Consider the following 20,097-nt stretch of genomic DNA (forward strand, 5'->3'; position numbering starts at 1 on the left):
CCCGCATGGCATAAACGCAAATCCCAAACAAGAGCTATGTGTTATTAACGAGTCTCTATTAACTTACATGCTTTTGTTTACATTAGAGGAAAACTAATTTTGGGGGCACAGACAGTTATCTGCCATTTCATAGTTGCAATTATGCTGCATGTGGGAGCTCTGGGTTTCATAACAGCGACAGAGAGAGCAGGGCCTTTCCCTGAAAGCAGCAGCAATGCATGCACATAGTCATACATATGCATATGTGGATGCACATGCTCGTTTTGGCTAGGAAGAAGTCATTCACCCCCCATCTGAGCCCCGCCATGGTCCCTGCTGGCTCTGGCAGCTCCCAGCACAAGAGCTGGCGGCTGCCAGCAGCCTGTCAGCCCTTCTCCTCCCAGCCTGGCTCGTATTCATCGCTGGCACTGTGGCCTCTCCCATGGGTTTTAGCCCCCAGACTGTTTGCTGCTGCTCAGTTTGGTCTGAGCATGCTGTGCCTCAATTAGGCGAAATGATACGTGAGGTTGAAAACTTAGAAATGTTGGCTTTCCTTCACTTGCAGATTAATTTCCTATTTTCTGGCTTTCCTCCACAGCCATAAGGACTGGAAATTTTGTCATTAGTAACAGATGATGAATATAGAGATTTCTGCTGGCAACATGTATGGCCAGTGAGTGTGGGGAGGCTCTGCAATCACCCCAAAGTGCCCCGGAGAGCCGTGATTTGCCAGGTCCCAGTGCAGCGCACTCCAGAGTCATACCAGCTTCTTCGCTATTGCTCTCTGCGACAGCACGAAAGCAGATGGGACTCAGTTTAACTTTCCTGTAGCAACATAATCAGCTTTAAAAATTCTTCTGGTGGCTGATTAATCCTCAAATACATTGGACTTAGTTGTCATCTCCCATGAGGTCAGTGTTTTCTCCAGGCCAACACAGCAAATCTCCATAAGCATGATCTAAGCCATATCACCTATAATCTTTTTATATGATTGCCCTGCTCTGGAGTTGCTCGGGCTGCCTGGCATCTGCGATATGTACTGGGTGCCTCGGAGCTAGTTAACCAATGTCCTCTCACAGGGAAATATTTGGAAGCCAGATTGTCACTCTCTGACTCCGGATGCATTGGCAAGATCCCGAGAAATTTCAAACCCTCCACGCTGTGGTTATTCCTAGTAAAGACATAACAGGAGGAGGCTTTTATCCTCTATGAGGCTGTTTTAGCTGTTCTTCAGGGAAATAATCATGGAGGAGCATTGACATCTGAGAGAATGATAATTCTCCTATCTAGATATCTGAAGGGAAAACCCCGCTTTTAGTCATGGCTATGTAGCTGAATGCTGATAACACAGGGTGTGGGCACAGCTGCTGCTGTCCTGCATGAAACCACTTAATGAGGTTCAAGCTTTCACGTACAGAAAGAGCCTGCCTGCTCCTCAGAAGAATTTAAAGCTTTCATTAAGCACATAGGGGAAAAAAAGGAGGCAAGAATTGAAGCATTTGAAGTATGAAATTTCCTTTTAATATCTCTTACTGCCTTTCCAAATAGCTACAGAGTTTTTGTAAGAAACGCTCTTTGGAGAGGTATTTAACACGGCCATTGTCCTTTTTTTGAGGGGAAAACAAAGGTTTTATGGGCTGGAGCTCCTATTATGCTGGGCTCTGGCCTCCTTTCCTTGAAGACAAAACACAAAGGAGGAGAAAAGAGCAGCAAAGGTATGAAAAGCAGGTGCTGTGCCGCTTGCTGACTCTCAGGTGCAAATTCACTGCAGGAGTCACACTTGTCAGCTATTCTGAGATCTGGAGAAATGTGCCAGCATCTTGCTGTTTGGGACATGGTTTTAATCAGACTGCTGGGCTCAGGATGGCATCAGCACTGCTACAGATGCCACCTCTTTATGCGGAGATGTACAAGAAAGAGAAAAAATAAGGATGGGAGAGGAAGCAACATGGGGGGTAGGTGGCAATGGGTACAGAAGCCCATGGGGTGAAGCCAGAACTGGTGGGAAGTGTGGAGCTGCGTAGTCCTCGAGGGTTGGGCTGGCAGGGTCACCTCTGACTCGTGGTCCTGCAAGGCCCACCACATGGCAGCTCTGGTTGTAGGGCCCTTCCCTACCGTCCCGCAGGCTCACTCCTTTTCTGAGCATCAGTACCAAAGGATGGATCCCCCAAATCCATCTGGAGATGGGAATATCCCACTCACTCACTGTTTGAGTCCTCTATTATGCCTGATTTCCTCACTTGAGCTTTATCAGTCTCCAGACTCTTCTCCTTCTATATCAGAAACAACCTTAGGAGAGTCCTTTAGTGATAACAGAAGACTTATGTTGACTTACTTCTTTCTTATCTTTATCTTCTGTTGACTTCTATCAGTAATTTACTGTAATAGACCAGTTTAAAGGTTCATTTCCCCACACCCAAGTCAGACCTCTGGACTGGAGAATTTGTTTATGTCTGCAGCCAAGAGGTCCCTTCAGGACACTGACTTGCAAGCTTTGAAGGGGAGAGGTATTAAGCTGAGATTTCTAAGCTTTCTTATGATGCATGGTTCCCTTCTGTATTTACAGTTTTCAACAACATCCTTTGCTACACTGCTTGGGTACCCCAAACCGCCTCCCCACATCTTTGCCATCCCTCCATTGCATCTTCGTCTGCATTCAGTCTCTCTTTCCACCTCCCCCAGGAGCCTGTGCCGCTCACAGCCCTGGTGCTTTGTTCCTCCCTTCATGTCCAGCGTCCCCTGGGCAGCAGTCCCACTGCCCTCTGCCCACCTTCCTGAAGCCTCGCATCCCTCTGCAGTGCCTGCTGTCACTATGGCAACCTCTGCAAGGATGCTCTGCAGGGTGAGGATGCGCTGTGGGATGAGGATGCGCTGCGGGATGTGGTCACTGCCGCGGCCTTCTGCTCGGGGACAGTCGATTCAATTAGAACCGAAGCAGCTTTGGGAGGGGAGGTGGGGGGGTTACTATTTTCCTCCTAACAGCAACTGAATTGCTGCTGAAGCCCGTCTGGAAACGCTTCTGAACAACGAGCTCGTCCCCGGGGGTAGCACCGTTTCCGTTATCCTTTCGGAGGGAACAGATGATGCACTTGGCAGCATGAAGGCTGCCTCGGAGGCTGAAGGAGGAGCACAACCAGGGAGGTTGTTAGCTTTTCCTCATACAGATCACCCAGGAGGCAGAGAGCGCCTGTTTAGTGGGGCAATAAGAGACACACTGTACATTTTTTTTTCTGCATCAAGCTAAAGGAGAGAGCCTCCACCCAGCCCTCTTTGCCTCTACCCTGACCCTGCTCAGGCCTCCTGATGGCCAGGCGCTCTGTGACACTGATGGCCGACGGCTGCCCGCCCGTGCAGCCAGCACCGCCACCCCGGGGAGCCCGGGGCGAGGGCAGGACGGAGCCAGGCTCTCTCCTGAGGGGAGAGACGTGGCTACGGGAGAGGGTGTTCGGCGGGAGAAGCCGGGCCCCCCTCAGCCGGGCCGACTGAGGGAAGCCAAGCCGCTGCGTCCTGAGCCCTGTCCGCTTCCCCTCACCCTGAGGCGAACTAGGCGCGCCGCAAGGCCTGCCGGGAGTCGTAGTTCCTCCTCCGCCCGTCAGCCCCTCTCCTCTGCAGCCCGCGGCGGCGCTCGGACTACATTTCCCGTCATGCATTGCCGCTCTGCCCGGCCGCCTTGGAGTGGTCGAGGCGTGATTGGCGGAGCCGCGGCGGGGGGGCGGGGCCGCGGGGTTGTTGTCGAGCGGCGGCTGGCGGGCGGCGCTTGGGCGCGGCGGGAGGGCGGGCGTCTGGGCCGTTGCCGGCTGAGGCGGCGATCGCCGTTACTCGGCGTTGAGCTGAGGTAAACAGCGGCCGCGGCGGGGAGCACCGGGCGCCCATCCCCTCCGCCGAGGCACCGGCCCGCCTCGCCTCCTCTCGCTCTTCCCTTCCCTTCCCTCAGGCGATGCGCGTTGCCGCGGCGGGCGTCGCGAAGTGAAGAAGCGAAGCCGCCGCCGTCGTTGTTCCCCGTTTCTACCCCGCGACGCCCGCGGACGCCGACATGGGCGAGTGCGGAGCCCCCGGGGACGTCAACTCCAACGTCCTCATCGCCCGCAGCACCGGCGACGCGCAGCTCGACAAGGCGGTGTGGCAGTGGCTGAGCTGGGACAAGGTGGGTGTGTGGCGGGGAACGGAGGCGGCGGGAGCAACCCCCCCCACCAGCCCCGGTGGGGGCTTCTCCGCCTTCCCAAGGTTGTTTTGTCATCGGTCCCATCGCGTATGCCGTCTGCTTCGTCTGCTTCCCATCCTGCCCGGTGCTTTCTCCCTCCCCGCGGTCCTCCGCGTTCCCTCGGCGGGGCCCTTTCCCCCGGGGATTGGGGGTGGCAGGTGCCCTTTGAAAAAAGAGCAGTCTGGATCCGGCCAGGTCCCCGAAGGCAGCCGTGACCGAGAAATTCTTAACCTGTCAGAGGGGGAAGGTGAGGTATGCGGCCATCCAGGGGCTGTACCTGACGAAGGGATGGTATGATGTCATCCTGCTGGCACATGGAGTACGGCACCTGCTTCGTGTTGCTACCGCTTCTTCATTAAGACAGAAACGTGCATCTTGTGAAATCGGATTTAAGGAAGGACTATTTAATGGCTTAAAATGCAGCTAGAGTCAAATGGCGTAATTTAGTTTTACTTAGCTTCCTGAATTTAACACCCTCCCCAGGAAAGAAACAGGCTCCAGAGCTCTAAGTTCTGGCATGCTTCTTTCCTTTTCAGCTCCAGCAGGGTGTGAAGAGGACTGCAGGCTTGGTTAGTTCTGATTAAACCATCCAAAGCAAATTTGGGGCCATAATAATATGGTATTGGAGGTTATTTTGCTTAACTCGTTGTTGAAAGGGTTACTTTCTTTTCAGCTGGTTTATCCAAAACTTCATGGCCTGTGCTTTAAAAAAAAAAACACATCTTGGAGTTGGGGGAGGGTAAGCTACCAGTGGTTTAGGTTTCTGTCTGTGGCTTCTTTCTTTTTTTTTTCTTTTCACTCTAATGAGAGTGATTGTCAATGTGTTTATACCATTTCCTCTTTAGTTTCATCCTGTCAGGATCAAAGTAGGAGTGCTACAAGTAAATTCTATGTGACGGCCCTTGGATGAGCTTTTCGCTACTTGGAAATAGGCTCTTTTCTTTCATTTTTGCAGGATTTGACACTTGCGCTCTGCACATTCTATGCTCAGAGCTGCTGTTGTGAAACTATCTGGGAATACTAGCATGGGGGAGGGAAGGAGTGGAAAAGTGAAATAACATTCCTGATAATACCCTTCATAACCCAGACTGAATTCCAGTAAATGGTTTTGGGGTTTGTATATAACCTCTTGTTAGTGTATTGAAAGGTGTTTGTTTGTTTTTTTAACAGGTTAATAAATGCTTATCCTAAAAATGTATGAAGTAGGAGAACTTACACTTTTTAATGTTAAGGTTACTGGGGAAAAATATTTTGATTAAAACCAGCAACAGTGAAATATTACTGTTTCTATAGCTCCTTCTGAGGCCAAAATTAACCAATAAAATATGAACTGAAGAGTCAGTTTGATTGCACCTGTTTACCCTCGCTTCCCTAGGTGATAATCATGACCTTTCCTACAAGGCTGCTTGAATTTATTACTTTGAGAGATTTCAGAGAGGGTTCCTGTGAATTTTGAAAACTCAAAATCACCTGGAGAAGGTGGACTCAGTGCTTCTGCAGGACTGGGGGCTGCACAGGTGGTTCAGAAGCACTTGCAGTTCCTCTGTTGAGGATGTAAACAAAAGAAGTGAAGGTGTTGTGGGATGGGAAGCTGAGGAGAAACCAGCAAGTACAGCATGAGGAGGGATTATTTGTCTGATGCCCTCGTATTTCACCAGGAACCTAGGAAATGAGTTCTCTGTAGGTTTGCTGCTTATCAAGCAGCTTGACAAGGAGCTGTCTCTGTCTTGCCCCTTCCCCACCCCCCAGCTTCCTGAGCCGTAGGGACTTTTGCTGCCTCTGATCAAGGAAAAAAATCTATGCACTACATTCACAGCTGTATTTAGCTGTGGGGAGCTTTTGTCCTCTAACTTAATTGAAAATTACTTGCTGTAATTAATTCTTAGAGTTGTGCTATTCAACCTTTTTGATTTGGGTATACATGGTAACCTCTTTTAAAACTGTAACTGATTACGGGCTGGGGTGTGTGTGGGTGGAGGGGACCTGACCATATGATGATCTTTCTGCTTTCCTCCTCTGTCTCAGCAGTTTTGTGCATCTTTATTAATGCTTCTAACAACTGGCTTAAAGGAGGCTCACTAACTAAATCTCCCTCCTTTCCCATTCTCTTGCCTTAATTGCTGTGTGTTTACTTTTGTCTTTGAGACAGGCTTGGAGGCACAAGGCACCCACCTTTTGTTTGGTCCTCATTGGTAAACTATGTCAACAATTAGTTATTGTTCTGTATTTTCTCCCTTTAATTTCTCTTCATCCACTAACTTTCCTATTGTACTTCCACATCTGCCTTGAGTCTCCTAAAGGAGTCTGGCTTGTGTAGAAAGCTGTGATCAGAGCAGTTGTCTCCAAGAAAACTGCTTCTCTTTAGAGCAAATGTTACAATTTTGGACCTTGGTTGCAGTAATGATTTTATGTGCTTGTCTTAAATGGCTTTATAGAGTGGCAAGAATGTGCCATGCAGAGTGTGGCACGAAAATGAGGTGTGCTCAGTACAGTAGCTGAGGGTTTGTTGTATGTGGCAGCAGAGGAGGTTTTGGTGTAAGTCTGAGAGTCAGATACTGGCTCAGCAGCTGGTGGGAGAGAACAGTATGATCAAGATCCTGATCTACTTAATCAAAAGCCTGGTTCCAAAGAAAGGTTCACAGCTTTGCCTGAAAGTTGGAGTAGATAACAGGTACCCGCTTGCTTTCCCTCAGTAAGTCCTCACTCTGTAAAAATGAAGCCTAAGCTTAAGGTGTTGGCTGCTGGTTTATTAATTAGCCCTGTAGGATTGCTGACAAGACTCGTCTGGGCATGCTCAGTGTAGTGTAGCTTTGCCCATCTTCTATAAAGATACGGAGGAGTGTTTGTACACAAACTGTTCCTGGGCTGCTGCTGTTGTGGTGGAGTGTACCTGGGAGAAGGGGATGTTTTATGGTTATTACAAAGGCACTGTTAGAACACCACATGGGGAGAAAAACTCGAATTAGTTCTCCAGGAGCTGTTTGTGCAGGCCCCTTTCACTGTACTCTCATTTTATTTTACTAATTCACAGACTCATTGTCAGTGCACAAATGTAGCATGGATAGCTTCCTACTTGCTAACAAGGTGGCTTGGTTGGTTTTAGGGCTTTTTTGGAGTGCTCCTCAGTGTTCTTTTAATTTTTGTGACTTTTAAGATGTGTTTCAAGGGGCAATGGACTTGGTAGTTAAAGACTAATAACCTGCTCTTGCCATTCAACTTGCAATATTTTTTACTTATTAAGACTTCTAAGTGAATTTTTAAGAATAAAAATGTGAAAATAAAGTCTAGGAATTGGCCACAAGTGAGAAGATAAGTTCTTCAAAATTACATGTATGCATTGCAAGCTCTAACATTAAAACATGGAAGATAAAGTGGTGAATTATTGAAATAGTTCATTCTGGGTTGAGCGAGGCACAAAACCTGTATTGATACAACTAATGCTACTGAGAGTGCGTAAACAACTTTGTGAAATGGGGGAAGCTTTGAAATAACCCAAGTGCTGTGCTTTAGTGCCTGTTCTAATTCATTAAAGTACATTAAGTCCATGAGGCTAGTCTTGAAACTTATATGTCATGGCATTACTGTCTGTATTGATAAATAAACTGTATTGCTGTTTGTTGTCATGGAGGTGTAACTGTGTTTACGCACTAACTTTCGGATATCAGAAATAAGACTTGAGCATTGGCTTGCTTTGTATAATTTGGAACTTCCCTTTGCTAGGTACCTCTGAGTTCGTACATGTAAATATTCTGTGTGGTGTAGGATCTTTTGTGATTTTTTTAACTGCTGGTCTAAACATATTTGGTTGGTTTAATGATTTAAAAGTGTTTTGAGAAATGAATGGTTCTTATTCTGCATCAGATCATAATGAGAGAATTGCAGAAAGAAGGTAGTCCTACCCTTCCTCACTGTTGTACTTCCCCCTTGCTACCTGCCTGAGCTAGAACAATATTCATGCAGTTGTTCAGGGAATGGATCCAGGGTGGTGGGGGGAAGGGAGTGGATTTGTTATTGATCAGACTCACTGCAGCTGCATAAATGTTATTTCTTTCCTGACACAAGAAAGGAGCCAGTGTGTTAGTGGGAGCAGTCTGGGAAGCTGTGAATGGCCTCCTTCAGCAGCAGTGAGCTATAAAGCATTACTACAATAAGTGTCAATCCAGTTTATTTAAAAAGACATGTGGAATTGGTTGTAAAAAAAAAAAAGCAGTTAAGTAAGGTTTTTTTGTTTCTTGTTTTGTATTGGGCCAATATAAAAGAGGTGGCTTGTCTGCTGGCCTGTGCAGCTGGCTCCTGGGGAGCCCTGCAGCACCCAGCCCTGGTGCCTTCCACCCACTCAGGTTCCTATGTGCAGCCCTCTGATTTATTCATAGGTACCCTTTATGTATGTATATTTATATGTGTGTGCATATCACATATATATACACACACACTTATTTAAAGATGCATAAATATAAGGAAACAAGGACAGCAAGGAACAACCCCAAAAGGTTACCAAAAAAGACAGCACAGACTGGAAGAACCAGCCAGTGGGTTCATGAATCAGAAACTTTATTTTGAGGAACTTTATGTACTTAAGATGGGTGGTGGGGAAGGTACTCTGTTCATGGCTGTGGGGATTCTCTAGCTGCTGGTAGGGCTGTAGAGGGGTACAGAGATAGAGGGTGGTGATGAGGTTACTTTTGTCTGTGGCTGTGGGGAGCTTCTGTAAGACAATGACAGGGTATGGAGGTGGAGGAATACAGAGCTGGTGGGTGATGTGGAGATCCCTTTGTCCTTAGCTGTGTGGAGCTTCCAGATACCTGTAGATCCATGATGGGGTGTGGACGTGGAGGGTGGTAGGGTACAGAGATGGTTGGTGGTGTGGTGCTCCCTTTGTCCATGACTGATGGGCTTCTAGCTACCTGTGGGACCATAATGGGGTGTGGAGATGGAGGGATGGTGCAGAAATCCTTTTGTCCTCAGCTGTGGGGAGCTTCCAGCTGTGTGTAGGTCCATGATGCTGTACAGGCTGGGGCTGTGTGTTTCCTTATTCTTAGGTCAATGTCCTTGTAGAAAGGTGCAGTGCACTCTGGCTGAGTAGTGGAGCCTCTGGTCTGGTTATGTCCACATCTGGGGCTGCAGCTGTCAAAGAGGTGTACATGTACCCCAAGTGGGTTGTCAGAGACAAGGGGTGTTCTGTAGGGAAACTTCTGCCTCTCAAGTACAGTACCTACAGCCATATGTAGAGGCTGTGATTTGCTCTACCATCACCTTTCCCTCTCCCACTGCGGTAACTAGCCTGAGTAACTGCTTGCCTGCAGTTACCCAACTGATTTTAACATAAAAATGTTGGTGTGGTTGCTGACTAGAAAACAAGCCTTTCTTGCTTCACAAGAGGAAATAACCTACAGTTTTCGAGAAATTGTAAATGAGATCTTGATGCAGGTGCCACTGCTCGTCTTAAGTTGTGTATGTAAGGTGACTAGCTATGCCATGGACAATGCTCCATTTCTCTTCATTAGGAGTTCCTACAAATAGATACTCTGGTGTGTTTGGATCTTAGGAACTGACCTTGACTTTACTTGGAAAAAAAAGCTTAAAACAATTGCTGATTAAAAACCAAAGGCTGGCTGGCAAAGCTTGATGCACTTAATTTGTGGCTGTTAAATTTGCTGAATTCTAAGCAAATTTGAGACTTATTTTTTTCTTCTCCCAGGCTACATATGCAAAGAGTGTCTGCAAAACAAAAAATGAATTGCTATGAGAGTTGTAAACTGCCACTTATTTTGACAGGGTATTAACTTTGAAACCTAACTCTGGCAGTAAGTACACATTAACAATGTGATTGGGAGTGAAAGAACCAGTGAGAAATATTCAACTAATGCCTTTGTAGTTTAATTCTCCAGTTGTCTCAGATTATGTATCCTGATGAGCTACAAAGAAAGTGTAATTCTTTATCGGTAGGTAACTGTGCAGTACATGTAAAACTGAAGATGAAGTGTAACACTGAATTCAGCAGAGAATATATTTTTTTTTGTCTAATAAAACCTCAAGCCTTTCTTAAACATGTTGATGTTGCAGTCTCAACTGCTATGCTGGACTGCTGCAGGACATGACCCTACAGTTCTCCCCTACATCTGATTCTGGCACTAACTTTGAACAACTACTTATAAAAATTATATCTCACATCCCCAGCAGGCTCATCCTTCCCTCTTCTTAAAAGCCATTATAATCACTTTAAACTCCACAGGACCACTAATATAGGTTATGTGAAGTTCCTGAGTGAGAACTGAAGTCAGAAACAACACAGGTAACTTGCAAAAAACATTTTATAGGAAAGTAGTGCTAGCTTTCTAGAGATGGCATGTATATATATTAGTGTAATAATTTTATAGGAAAAAAATAATGCAGAACTTATTTTTTTCTGGTGTGCACATAAGTGGCAGAACTATGTTTAGACTCTTACCTGTGCAGCAGCCTGTCTGTCTCTGTCCCAGATGTTTCTTATTTCCATTTCTTTGTGGCTGAATCTGAAGGGGAGGTTCTGATGGTCTCATTCTCTCTCCTCCCAGCTTGTTAGTAATGCAAAACCCTGCTCTCTTTGAGAATGAGAGGACTCCCTGAATGGACTTGGTAGAGTCTACTTGAAATGGGATGGGAAAACATCGCCTGACCTCTGGTTGCTCTTTACGTCCCATGTATCAAACAGCAAGCCTCAAAGCTATTTAAAAATTAAGAATGCTTCACAAATTTAATCTTAATGGTAGATTAATGTCTCTGAGGGCACTAACATCACGTCTGTAGGTGCTGCCAGATTGGGAAGTAGACAGTTGGGGGCAGAGCTGCTATTCGGGGGGAAGTAGACAGGTGAGGGGAATGGACCAGCAGGGACATTCAAGTTAAACTCAGTGAGGACAGGCTGCACTTGAGAAAGAGGGACTCTCTATGGCAATGGAAGCTGGGGCTGGGCCCTGCTGAAAAGGCCCTGGGAGTCTCTGTAGGCAGCATGCTGAACAGGAGCCAACGGCCTCCCCTGGCAGCGGAGGAGGTTGACAGCATCACAGGCTGTTGTGGGGAAGGAATTCTCTCCCTTTGCTCAGCATTTGTTAGCCCACATCCAGATACCGCATCTGGTTTTCAGCCCCCCAGGTACAAGACAGGTATTGACAAACTGGTGCAAGTTCAACAGAGGGGCTCCAAGATGACTGGGGGGCTGGAGCACTTGCCCAGTGAGGTGAGACAGGGAACTGGTGCTGTTTTTCTTACTTATCCTCTCCCTGCTGGACCAAGGGGAAAGCCACAGTCAGAAACCCAACTCTAGCCCAGCCACCAGCCAGAGGCACCTTCTTTCCTTCCCTGTCCCTTTTCTGGCCCCAACAGTGTACACTCAGGTAGCATGAGCCTCTTCTTCCAGGGCCCTCCCGGCTGCTGTCACCTTATCTGCTGTCTCCTTGCATATTGCTGGCAGTGACCAGGACCCCTTCCCCACCCGGAGCAGGAGGAACAGCATCTGTTGCCTCTTGATTGCTGCCTTGTCCTGCCTGCTGACCTACATATATATATATGTGTGTGTGTGTGTGTGCGTGCCCAGCTGCAAGGGGTGGAGCCCTGTGGCGTGGTGCTGCTTGTCGGATGCATGGAAAGCTGTTTGGCTGGCAGCAGAGGTCTCCCCATCCCTGCAGGATGTGGGTCTGTGTGTGGGTCTCACCTCCCTCTCTAGTGCTGCCCTCTTCCCTGCCCTCTTTGCCTTTGGAAGGTTGGTCTCTGTGGGCTTGAAGGACCCTGCTCTCTGCCAGATGCTTTTTCCACCAGTAAGTAATCCTCTGAAAGCCAGAAGCAGCATGGGGCTCGAAGCCTTTCAAGAGTCTGTCTCCCCTTTCTTTGGGGAGAGTCAGTGCTGCTTCTGCCAGACATCCTGCCCTGTCCTGGGCTCAGGCCTGTGCACACGCGTTCCTATTGCAGCATGCAGACCCTGCTAAAGCCATGGTACTGAAATGGACTCAGCCTCTTCTTTTCCCCCTTCCCTAACCACTTCCTAGTGTGGGATAGCAACTGCAGCCTAGTTACTGGGATATTCCCTGCTCAGCTTCACAGGGCAATGAAGGAGAAACCAGTGCTTGGCAGTCAGCCACTGAACCTCTTGGGGTATCCCTACCAGACAAGTCACCAGTGCATCTGGAACGGCTGGGGGACCCTAGGAAAGACCACAAGTCACGTTGGTGGGGTAAGGCTGCAGGCACTGAGCTCACCACAGCACCTTTGCCCTTGGATCGCACCCTCTGTGCCTCCAACAGTGATGCTGTGCTTGCTGGCAGGCACAGCAGCTGGGGTCCCTACACTGACCTGCATTCCCTGAGCTGCGCTGCTGTCTGCGAGTGCTTTAGCTGCTCTTCCACAAAGTCTTGTTGGCCAGCAGCGCAGAGGTTTGGAGTGTTTGGTGGGTATTGAAATAAATGCTCTTTTCATATCTCTGACATTTGCATACTGCTTGACTTCAGACAAAGCACTGAATTCTGTGGGCTCTTCAAATCACTAAATCCATGAGAAGAATTTGAATTGCTTTGTTAGAGCCATTAGGGATGCAAGCATATTTTTAGATCATTGCTTTTATTAAGAAATTACTAGTTTTGTATGAAACAGCCTAGTTATTTCTACTTAGGACAGGAAGCTTTAGGCAGTCTTGTGTTGTTATTTTTTTTAAGGGTACTAAAAATAATGTCCAAACACTGTAGTTGATAATCTCCAAGGAACTTGCCTTTTGCTTATGCTAGGCTTCTGCGTTGTGATTAACGGAGCTTACTGACGTACTAATCCAGGCAGCGGTTAACAGTGGGCATTTCAGTTGTTCCGAGTTTGTATTTCTAAGCTAATTGAGTTTGGTGTTAACACTATGCTGCTGCCTTGCTTGCCTTCAGAAGCTTGAGAAATTCTCTTCTAAGCAGTGATCTGTTACAGTTTTTTTTGAATACATCAATGAACTACTTAAAGCTGCTAGTAAGCCTCTCGCCTCAATGTCACATAATTGCATCCATAGGTGGGATTGATGATATTTCCTTGGAACTTAGAAATACAATGGGATGCTGCATAGCTTGACTAATCTGATATACCCTCCTAGTGCCTCTTGCTTCACATGACAGGAAAGTTAGTGTTGATAGAGAGAGTGAGTGTGCAATGATACTAATGACTTCAGATAATGTACTTTGCATAAAGGCATACTAGACTTTCTTCTTCGTAATCCCAGTCTCTAATGTTAAAGTCTGTTCTGTGTTTTAACATTACAACTGTTCCGCTTTGACAAATGAACCTTTGTTAAGAGCTACTGTGAAACTTTCAGAGGTTTTACTTCATTTCATAACTGTAAAGCAAAACAGCAAAAAACTTGTTTTTTGAAAATTTGCAATAGGGTTAAATGTCAACAGTGGAAGCTATCATTATCTTTTAGTCCCACCTGACTGCAGTGCCTTTTGAAATTCTCAGTTTAGTATGGTAAATGGTGTTCATACTCAAGCAGTATGTTTCAAGAAGCTAAACTGGTCCATAGGCTTTGAAGCTCCAACTCCGGGGGCGGGGAGGGGGTGGAGAAATGCAGTAAGGATTGTGCCATGGATGGTTGTGATAACAGCTGTCTTGAGATCAGTCTTCTAATGCTATTGATGCGTAAGCCAGAGTGTGAGACAGATCATCACCACATCTGAATTTATACCAAGTCTCATAAAATTCCTTCTTTTTGTTGCCCCAGGACTTTCAGGTGATATGTGGAAAGCTTTGATATTTTCTTCTTTTTCACCTTTTTTCTCTTTCCTTCTTTTCTGACTGCAGGAGATTTTAGCTAACTGAGCGCAGCCTGAGCAAATTAAGATGTTATTTGGATGCTATTTTGGCTGACTCATTTTTGTTCCCTAGGAAATAAATAAGGTAGCTTCAATCAAAAACGCATGTTAATCTATTTGTAAAATAAATGTTTGTGCTATTGCTTCAGGAAAGTCTTGCCTTAGTTTTGCAAAACTCCAGACCATAAACTGTGTAGTGTACTACATATTACTTTATTTTTGCAGGCAAGCAATACAGCATATCCTAAGAAGCCATTAAAGATGCTGTGTAATTTAATAACCTTATTTTAAAGCAAAATTATGTATTGAATTATGATAGTGTGAAATGAGGTTTTCATGTACTCTTGCCTCAGACTCTTTTCAGATGAGTCATTTGTTTTCTGGTTGACTGCCTATGAACTGCTAAAAGAGAAGCTTTCACTTCTGGGATTTAATATTTGTTGTGCCCCGTTGTTGTTGTTTTATTCTTAAGCTTTTTTTTAAGCTGTGTTGTGAGTAATGGCTTGCTCTGGTTGCAGAGCCATCTGAGACCCTGAACAATAACGGCTTGCCTTTTTATTTTACGGCACAAAGAAATTAAAATTTATTTTAAATTCACATGTCTCATCCTGCTAGTGTTCAAGATCTGTTGTCAAGCTGTGGAAATAGTTTCAGATTTTTCAACAAGTTTTATGCAGTATTTTTTTCCTAATGAAAGTGTGCAGCTTGTACCATTGTGCTTTCCCCAGCATTTTTCAAATCCTCCTGAAGAACCTCCCTCTGTGCAGAGCATGTTTCCCAATGCTGCAGAGCCTGCCTTGTGGCAGGCAGTGTGGGAGCTGAAGCTGGCTGACCTCTATTTTAAATGTCAGGGGCGCTTCACCCTTGCCTTTCAGATTCCATTTGCCTTTTTTAACCCTTCCTTAGGACCCTGCTTGAAGCAGTGCTGTTCTAGAGAAGCACTTGTGCAGCCTGAGCTGTACTGTTACACAGCTGTTGTCATTGTTTTTTACAGCTGTGTATCGATTGCCTTCTACACTGTTTGTGTTGTTGGCAAGCCTGACTGGGTTGTGCTGTGTTTATAGGATCTGTGAAGTGTCTTGTCCAAACTGGATGTCAGTAGACAGGCTGAGTTTCTTGATGACCAAATGACTTCACTGAACCTTCAAAATCCCTGTGTTTATAAAATGTGGGTACTTATTGATCCACTTCTTTCAAAACAGCATCCTATCGGTAAAGTGCTCCCTGTTAGTACATGTTGTAAAAAGACAGACGTGGATATTCTTCTATCATTGTTTTTCTTTGTCAAACTGGACTTGCCTTCTCTTGCTTTCCCCCAGGTCTCCCCAGGCATGTCCAGGATAGTGTGGTTGGTATTACCATGACTATCTAATTCTAATCATCATAGGTAATTAATTTTGAAGTTTCCCTATTTTGTCTTATTGTTTCCCAGCCTCAATATCAGTTGAGGGTGCAGAATAACTATGAAGAACAAATTGTGTGTGTGCGTTTTGTACACTTGGAAGTTCATAGCTTCAATGGTGATGCAAGTGTAGGAAAATACTGAATGAGCAGAGGGAGATTTCAATAATCAGTGTCTCTTACCCACCCTCCTACATAACATACTGTGCACTGGATAGGATTGACTTTAAAACACTCATATGATTGTAAAATTTCCTACCTTAAGGTAAATATTCAAATTAAGCCTTTCAGAGATGTGTATAATCACTCCCTCAGCTGAACTATGAATGAGAATAAACGTCTTCTCTATACATGGACATGACAAACACATTCTTTCGTAATTGCAATGACTCTGTGTAAAATGGAGCGGGTTTCAGATCAGAAGAATTGCTTCTTACTGTTCTATTTAGCCAAGCTTTTTCCTTGTCAGGTGGCCATTCATTTTAGTTGTGGGTTTTAGATGATAAAGGCATGTGATGACAACATTTTTTTTAAAATGTTTTGTCCTGATTTGTCTGGTGTTTGTACCCCTTTTGTGGTACAAGCAGCCTTCCTGTGCAGATCAGGAACTCCCTAAGCAGCAAAGACTGAGATCGCCCTTGCATCTTTGTCCAGCTTCCCGCCATGATTGTGCTGTCCTTATGCCTTTTTTGCAGCCCAGAAAGCCAACCGTGTCCTGGGCTGCATCACCAGCAGCGTGGCCAGCAGGTCGAGGGAGGGGAGTCTGCCCCTCTGCTCCGATCGGGTGAGACCCCACCCGCAGTTCTGCGTCCAGCTCTGGGGTCCTCAGCACAGGAGAGACAGGGACCTGTTGGAGTGGGTCCAGAGGGGGGACACAAAAAACGATCAGAGGGCTGGAACACCTCTGCTGTGAGGACAGGCTGAGAGAGCTGGGGATGTTCAGCCTGGAGGGAGACCTTACTGCAGCCTTTCAGTACCTAAAGGAGGCCTACAAGAAAGCCAGAGGGGCTTTTTACAAGGGCATGTAGTGATAGGACAAAGGATAATGGCTTTAAACTGAAATAGGGCAGGTTTAGATTAGATATTGGGAAGAAATTCTTTACTGTGAGGGTGGTGAGGCACTGGCAGAGGTTGCCCAGAGAGGTTGTGGCTGCCCCATCCCTGGCAGTGTTCAAGGCCAGGTTGGATGGGGCTTTGGGCAACCTGGTCTAGTGGAAGGTGTCGCTGCCCATGGCAGGGGGGTTGGAATGAGATGGTCTTTAAGGTCCCTTCCAACCCAAACCATTCTGTGATTTTTCTAGGCATCTGCTGACAGTTGCTGTCAGAGTGCTGGACTAACCAGCCCTTTGGTCTGACTGGGTATTGCCTCTTTCAGGTAACAGCAGAGCAGCTGATGAGCAAGTCCCTGCTGCGATACACACTATACAAACACCAGCATGTAACTGCAGGGAGCTTTCAATTGTAATAAGCTGTGCAAGTGTAGGTGAAGTGGTGTAACAGTTGGCTAATAATGATACCAGAAAGGGAGAATGTCTCTGGCTCTTCCATATGAACCATAACACTGTTTATATATTGATATACATAAATTAACTGACATGGTATTTTGATTTTAAATATTTCCTCTGAGTATGTTGGTGGGTGTATGTTTTCCTGGTTTTGGTGGCAAATCATAAAGCAACTGCTATCTTTGTGTTCTCTAAGGCCAACAATAATGTTTCACTGACATGAGTACTGCTTTTGGGAGCAGAATTTTTTTTTTCTTCAGAAAGGTGCTAGCTGTTAAAGATACATCCAGTGACTTCTTTGGAGAATTCTTTGTTTAGTGGCTGTATCATGTACTATGTGAAATGCCTTCTTTCTGAACTTTTAAGTAATTGGGGAATTTTTTTAATTCTCTGGGTTTTACTGACAAGATTCTTGAGACCTTTCTAAGTACAGTTAAAAATCTAAGTTTGGAGAGTAGGGCAATTGGCTGTTACAATGATGCATGTAATACTTACCTTCGGGAACAGGACTTTTTTTTAACCCATTCATATCCAGTGTAGGTATTGAGAAGCGAAGGTGTGAAAAATGGCTGGGATTTTCTGACAGAAATACCTATCTTTATTTGAGAGTTTGCGATAAATAGGGGCTTTGACTCTCTTGTACCCACTTCACTAAAGATTAATGTATCTTGAAAAGACAAGCTTTATTTTTTGTTTTACAATGTCAGCTTTATTTTAATGTGCGTGTTTACAGACCTTCCCTGCAGGTGGGGAGGAAGGAAATACTGCTTTGAAGTTAGGATTTTTTTCTGTCTTCCAGCAGCACAGATCGAGAATTAACTTGTGCTATGTGCCTTGGAAAAACCTGTTCTGAAGTCTGTGCTCCTCAGTTATGGGCTTCATGTAGCTGGAAAGTGTATTAATGACTAGGCAAACACATCAGCGTATCAAAGGCAGCAAGAGCTCTTGAATCTTTTATAAATAAGGATGATACAGAAAAGAATACAGTAGAAATGAGTTACAATGAAGGCTAGTTTGTGCAGACAGGCATTTTATAGGATAGGAAGAACTTGTTGCACTGCAGAACTAGGAGTTATTTAAAAACAATGAGCATATAGTTCAGATCCTGATTTCAAGAACTAAATTAAGACCTTAATCTTCTTTTGCAGAACCAAAAAACAAAAGAACAGATTGAAAGCTTGTTACAGAATGGAAAACATAAAGAGTTACGGGATCGTCTCTGCTGCAGGCTGACCTTTGGGACTGCTGGGCTTCGCTCTGCTATGGGAGCAGGCTTTTGCTACATTAATGATCTTACGGTGATCCAGTCAACACAGGTAAGCTGAATAGTTGCATAGGAGACAACTGAATGGTTTCACAGTAAATGTTTGGGTCATACAGTGTACCACTGAAATACAAGCAGCCATTCAACAGTAGAGTGATAATGTGAAATGTTTAGTGCTGAAAGAAAATAAAGTGGCTTGAGCAGGTTTAATTGGACATCCTAGGAGGCAGAATATAATCACTTCCACTGGAATTTGGCCAGTAGTTAAAAGTCTATTATACTGCTCTGTAGTTGGAAATCATTATCTGTCATAAGAACTTTTAGTATCTGTCAAACTAAACAAAAAACCCCAAGAAAACCCAAAAAGCAAACCCACCACCAATGAAACAAGCCTTTTCTTTCATTTTTAGCCAAAATTGTGAATAACTATACAAAAATAGCAGGTGTTGCTAAGAAAATGAACAGGAAGTAAGATGAAAAAGCAAATATAGAATGACTGTGAAGAATATCTGTATTGTAAATTGTTTAACTTCTGGGGAATCCTTCCAGTAACACTTGGTTGTGTTACCTACAACTGGATTGGGTAGCTTTAGAAAATGTTGTGGTTAAGTGCACTGGCATTGCTGTAGCTCTGTCTTTTAGCTCTTCACACTTTTTTAAGTGGAGAAGCAAGAAAATAATTTGAGATACAATATGTAACATAAAATTTGCAGTTTGAGAGTTTAAGTTTGTATCAGAGAGGTCGATGATTCATGGTTTATCTATTATTTAGTATTTGTGTATTTGGGTTAGAGATATTATAGAATTATTTGCTAAGAAAACATTGTAAACAGATGTTGATCTTTTTGAGGCTAGTTCTTTGAAGTTTGGAGTATTTTGGGATGGACATCTTGATTTGAATACGGGCAGGGAGATTGTGGAACTTAGATGTAGCTCTTGACTGCCATTTTGACAGTTGTATGTTGTTGTTGAAAGCGTCTGATGGGATGAGTGTGCATGTGGGGTAAAGTTTTGGTCAGGGAGGCTTTAGTCATAATTTCCTGCTCCTCTGCCAGAGATTAGGCTCCTCTTGGTGATGGCACTGGATACATATTTAGAAGGGCACAAGAGCTGGTACATGGAATTGAGGAGCTGGATAGGGGCTGCCATGGGGACACGAATGATACCAGTGCTGAGGTGGGGAAGGCTGGTGGCAGGGACTCCTCACTTCTGACACATCTTGCTGTTTAAGTTAACAACCAGAAATACAATTTTCTGGACTTGTTTCTTCAATATCTTTTACCTTCCTTTTTTTCTCTGTTGATTTTGGTCTTGCATGCCAGAAGAGGTTTGGAAAATGATCAGACTCTTCTCTGTTTCCCCCCCCTGCTTCTCTGTCAGACAATGTTAATGATTTGTATGTGTGTCGATTGTCTGAATGAATCAACCTATTGATTAATATAAGGCTTAATCATATCTGTTTTTCTTTGAAGTGCTGTTTTGTTCAAGGGCAGATGATACAATCTTTCTCAAAGAACTTGGTCCCCAGTTGTCTCACTTCTTTCCCCACCTTTTTGATAAACACCTTTGGAAGGAACAGTTGATATTAGTCTAGTTCTTGATCCAAAGTGATCCATGCTTCTCTTCTATATTGCTCTCTCATAGTGGTTTTGTTCTTAAATTTGCTTATTGTACAGTAGCAGGGTGCTTTTCAGCTGATGTGTTCCTCTATCAATTTTTCCCCTGAACAAGGAGATTAAATAACTACTCTTCACAACTAAACCTCATAAGAAGTTAATTCAGAGTACATCTGAAACTGCTTTGATATTATCAAGACTTTGAGCATGTGAAAGAAGAGTCTGAATTTGAACATTGATTTATCTAGGGTTGTAGTCTTGTTAAACTATCATTCCTGACTTTGATAGTCATTCTTGCACATATTTTATTATGGTAAAT

The 20,097-nt window shown here is 44.8% G+C and overlaps 1 protein-coding gene across 1 annotated transcript in view; it reads left to right on the forward strand.

The window, feature by feature from the left end:
• Positions 1-3,722: 3,722 nt before the first annotated feature.
• Positions 3,723-20,097, forward strand: part of PGM2L1 (phosphoglucomutase 2 like 1) — a 41,302-nt gene continuing 24,927 nt past the window's right edge. The window contains exons 1-3 of the mRNA XM_069808694.1: positions 3,723-3,814; positions 3,914-4,123; positions 18,047-18,214. Coding sequence (XP_069664795.1) covers positions 4,013-4,123; positions 18,047-18,214 — 279 coding nt within the window. The 5' untranslated portion in view covers positions 3,723-3,814; positions 3,914-4,012. The remainder of the gene's footprint in view (positions 3,815-3,913; positions 4,124-18,046; positions 18,215-20,097) is intronic.

Source organism: Haliaeetus albicilla, chromosome 20 (genome assembly GCF_947461875.1).
Source record: "Haliaeetus albicilla chromosome 20, bHalAlb1.1, whole genome shotgun sequence".
In the NCBI taxonomy this organism is placed as follows: domain Eukaryota; kingdom Metazoa; phylum Chordata; class Aves; order Accipitriformes; family Accipitridae; genus Haliaeetus; species Haliaeetus albicilla.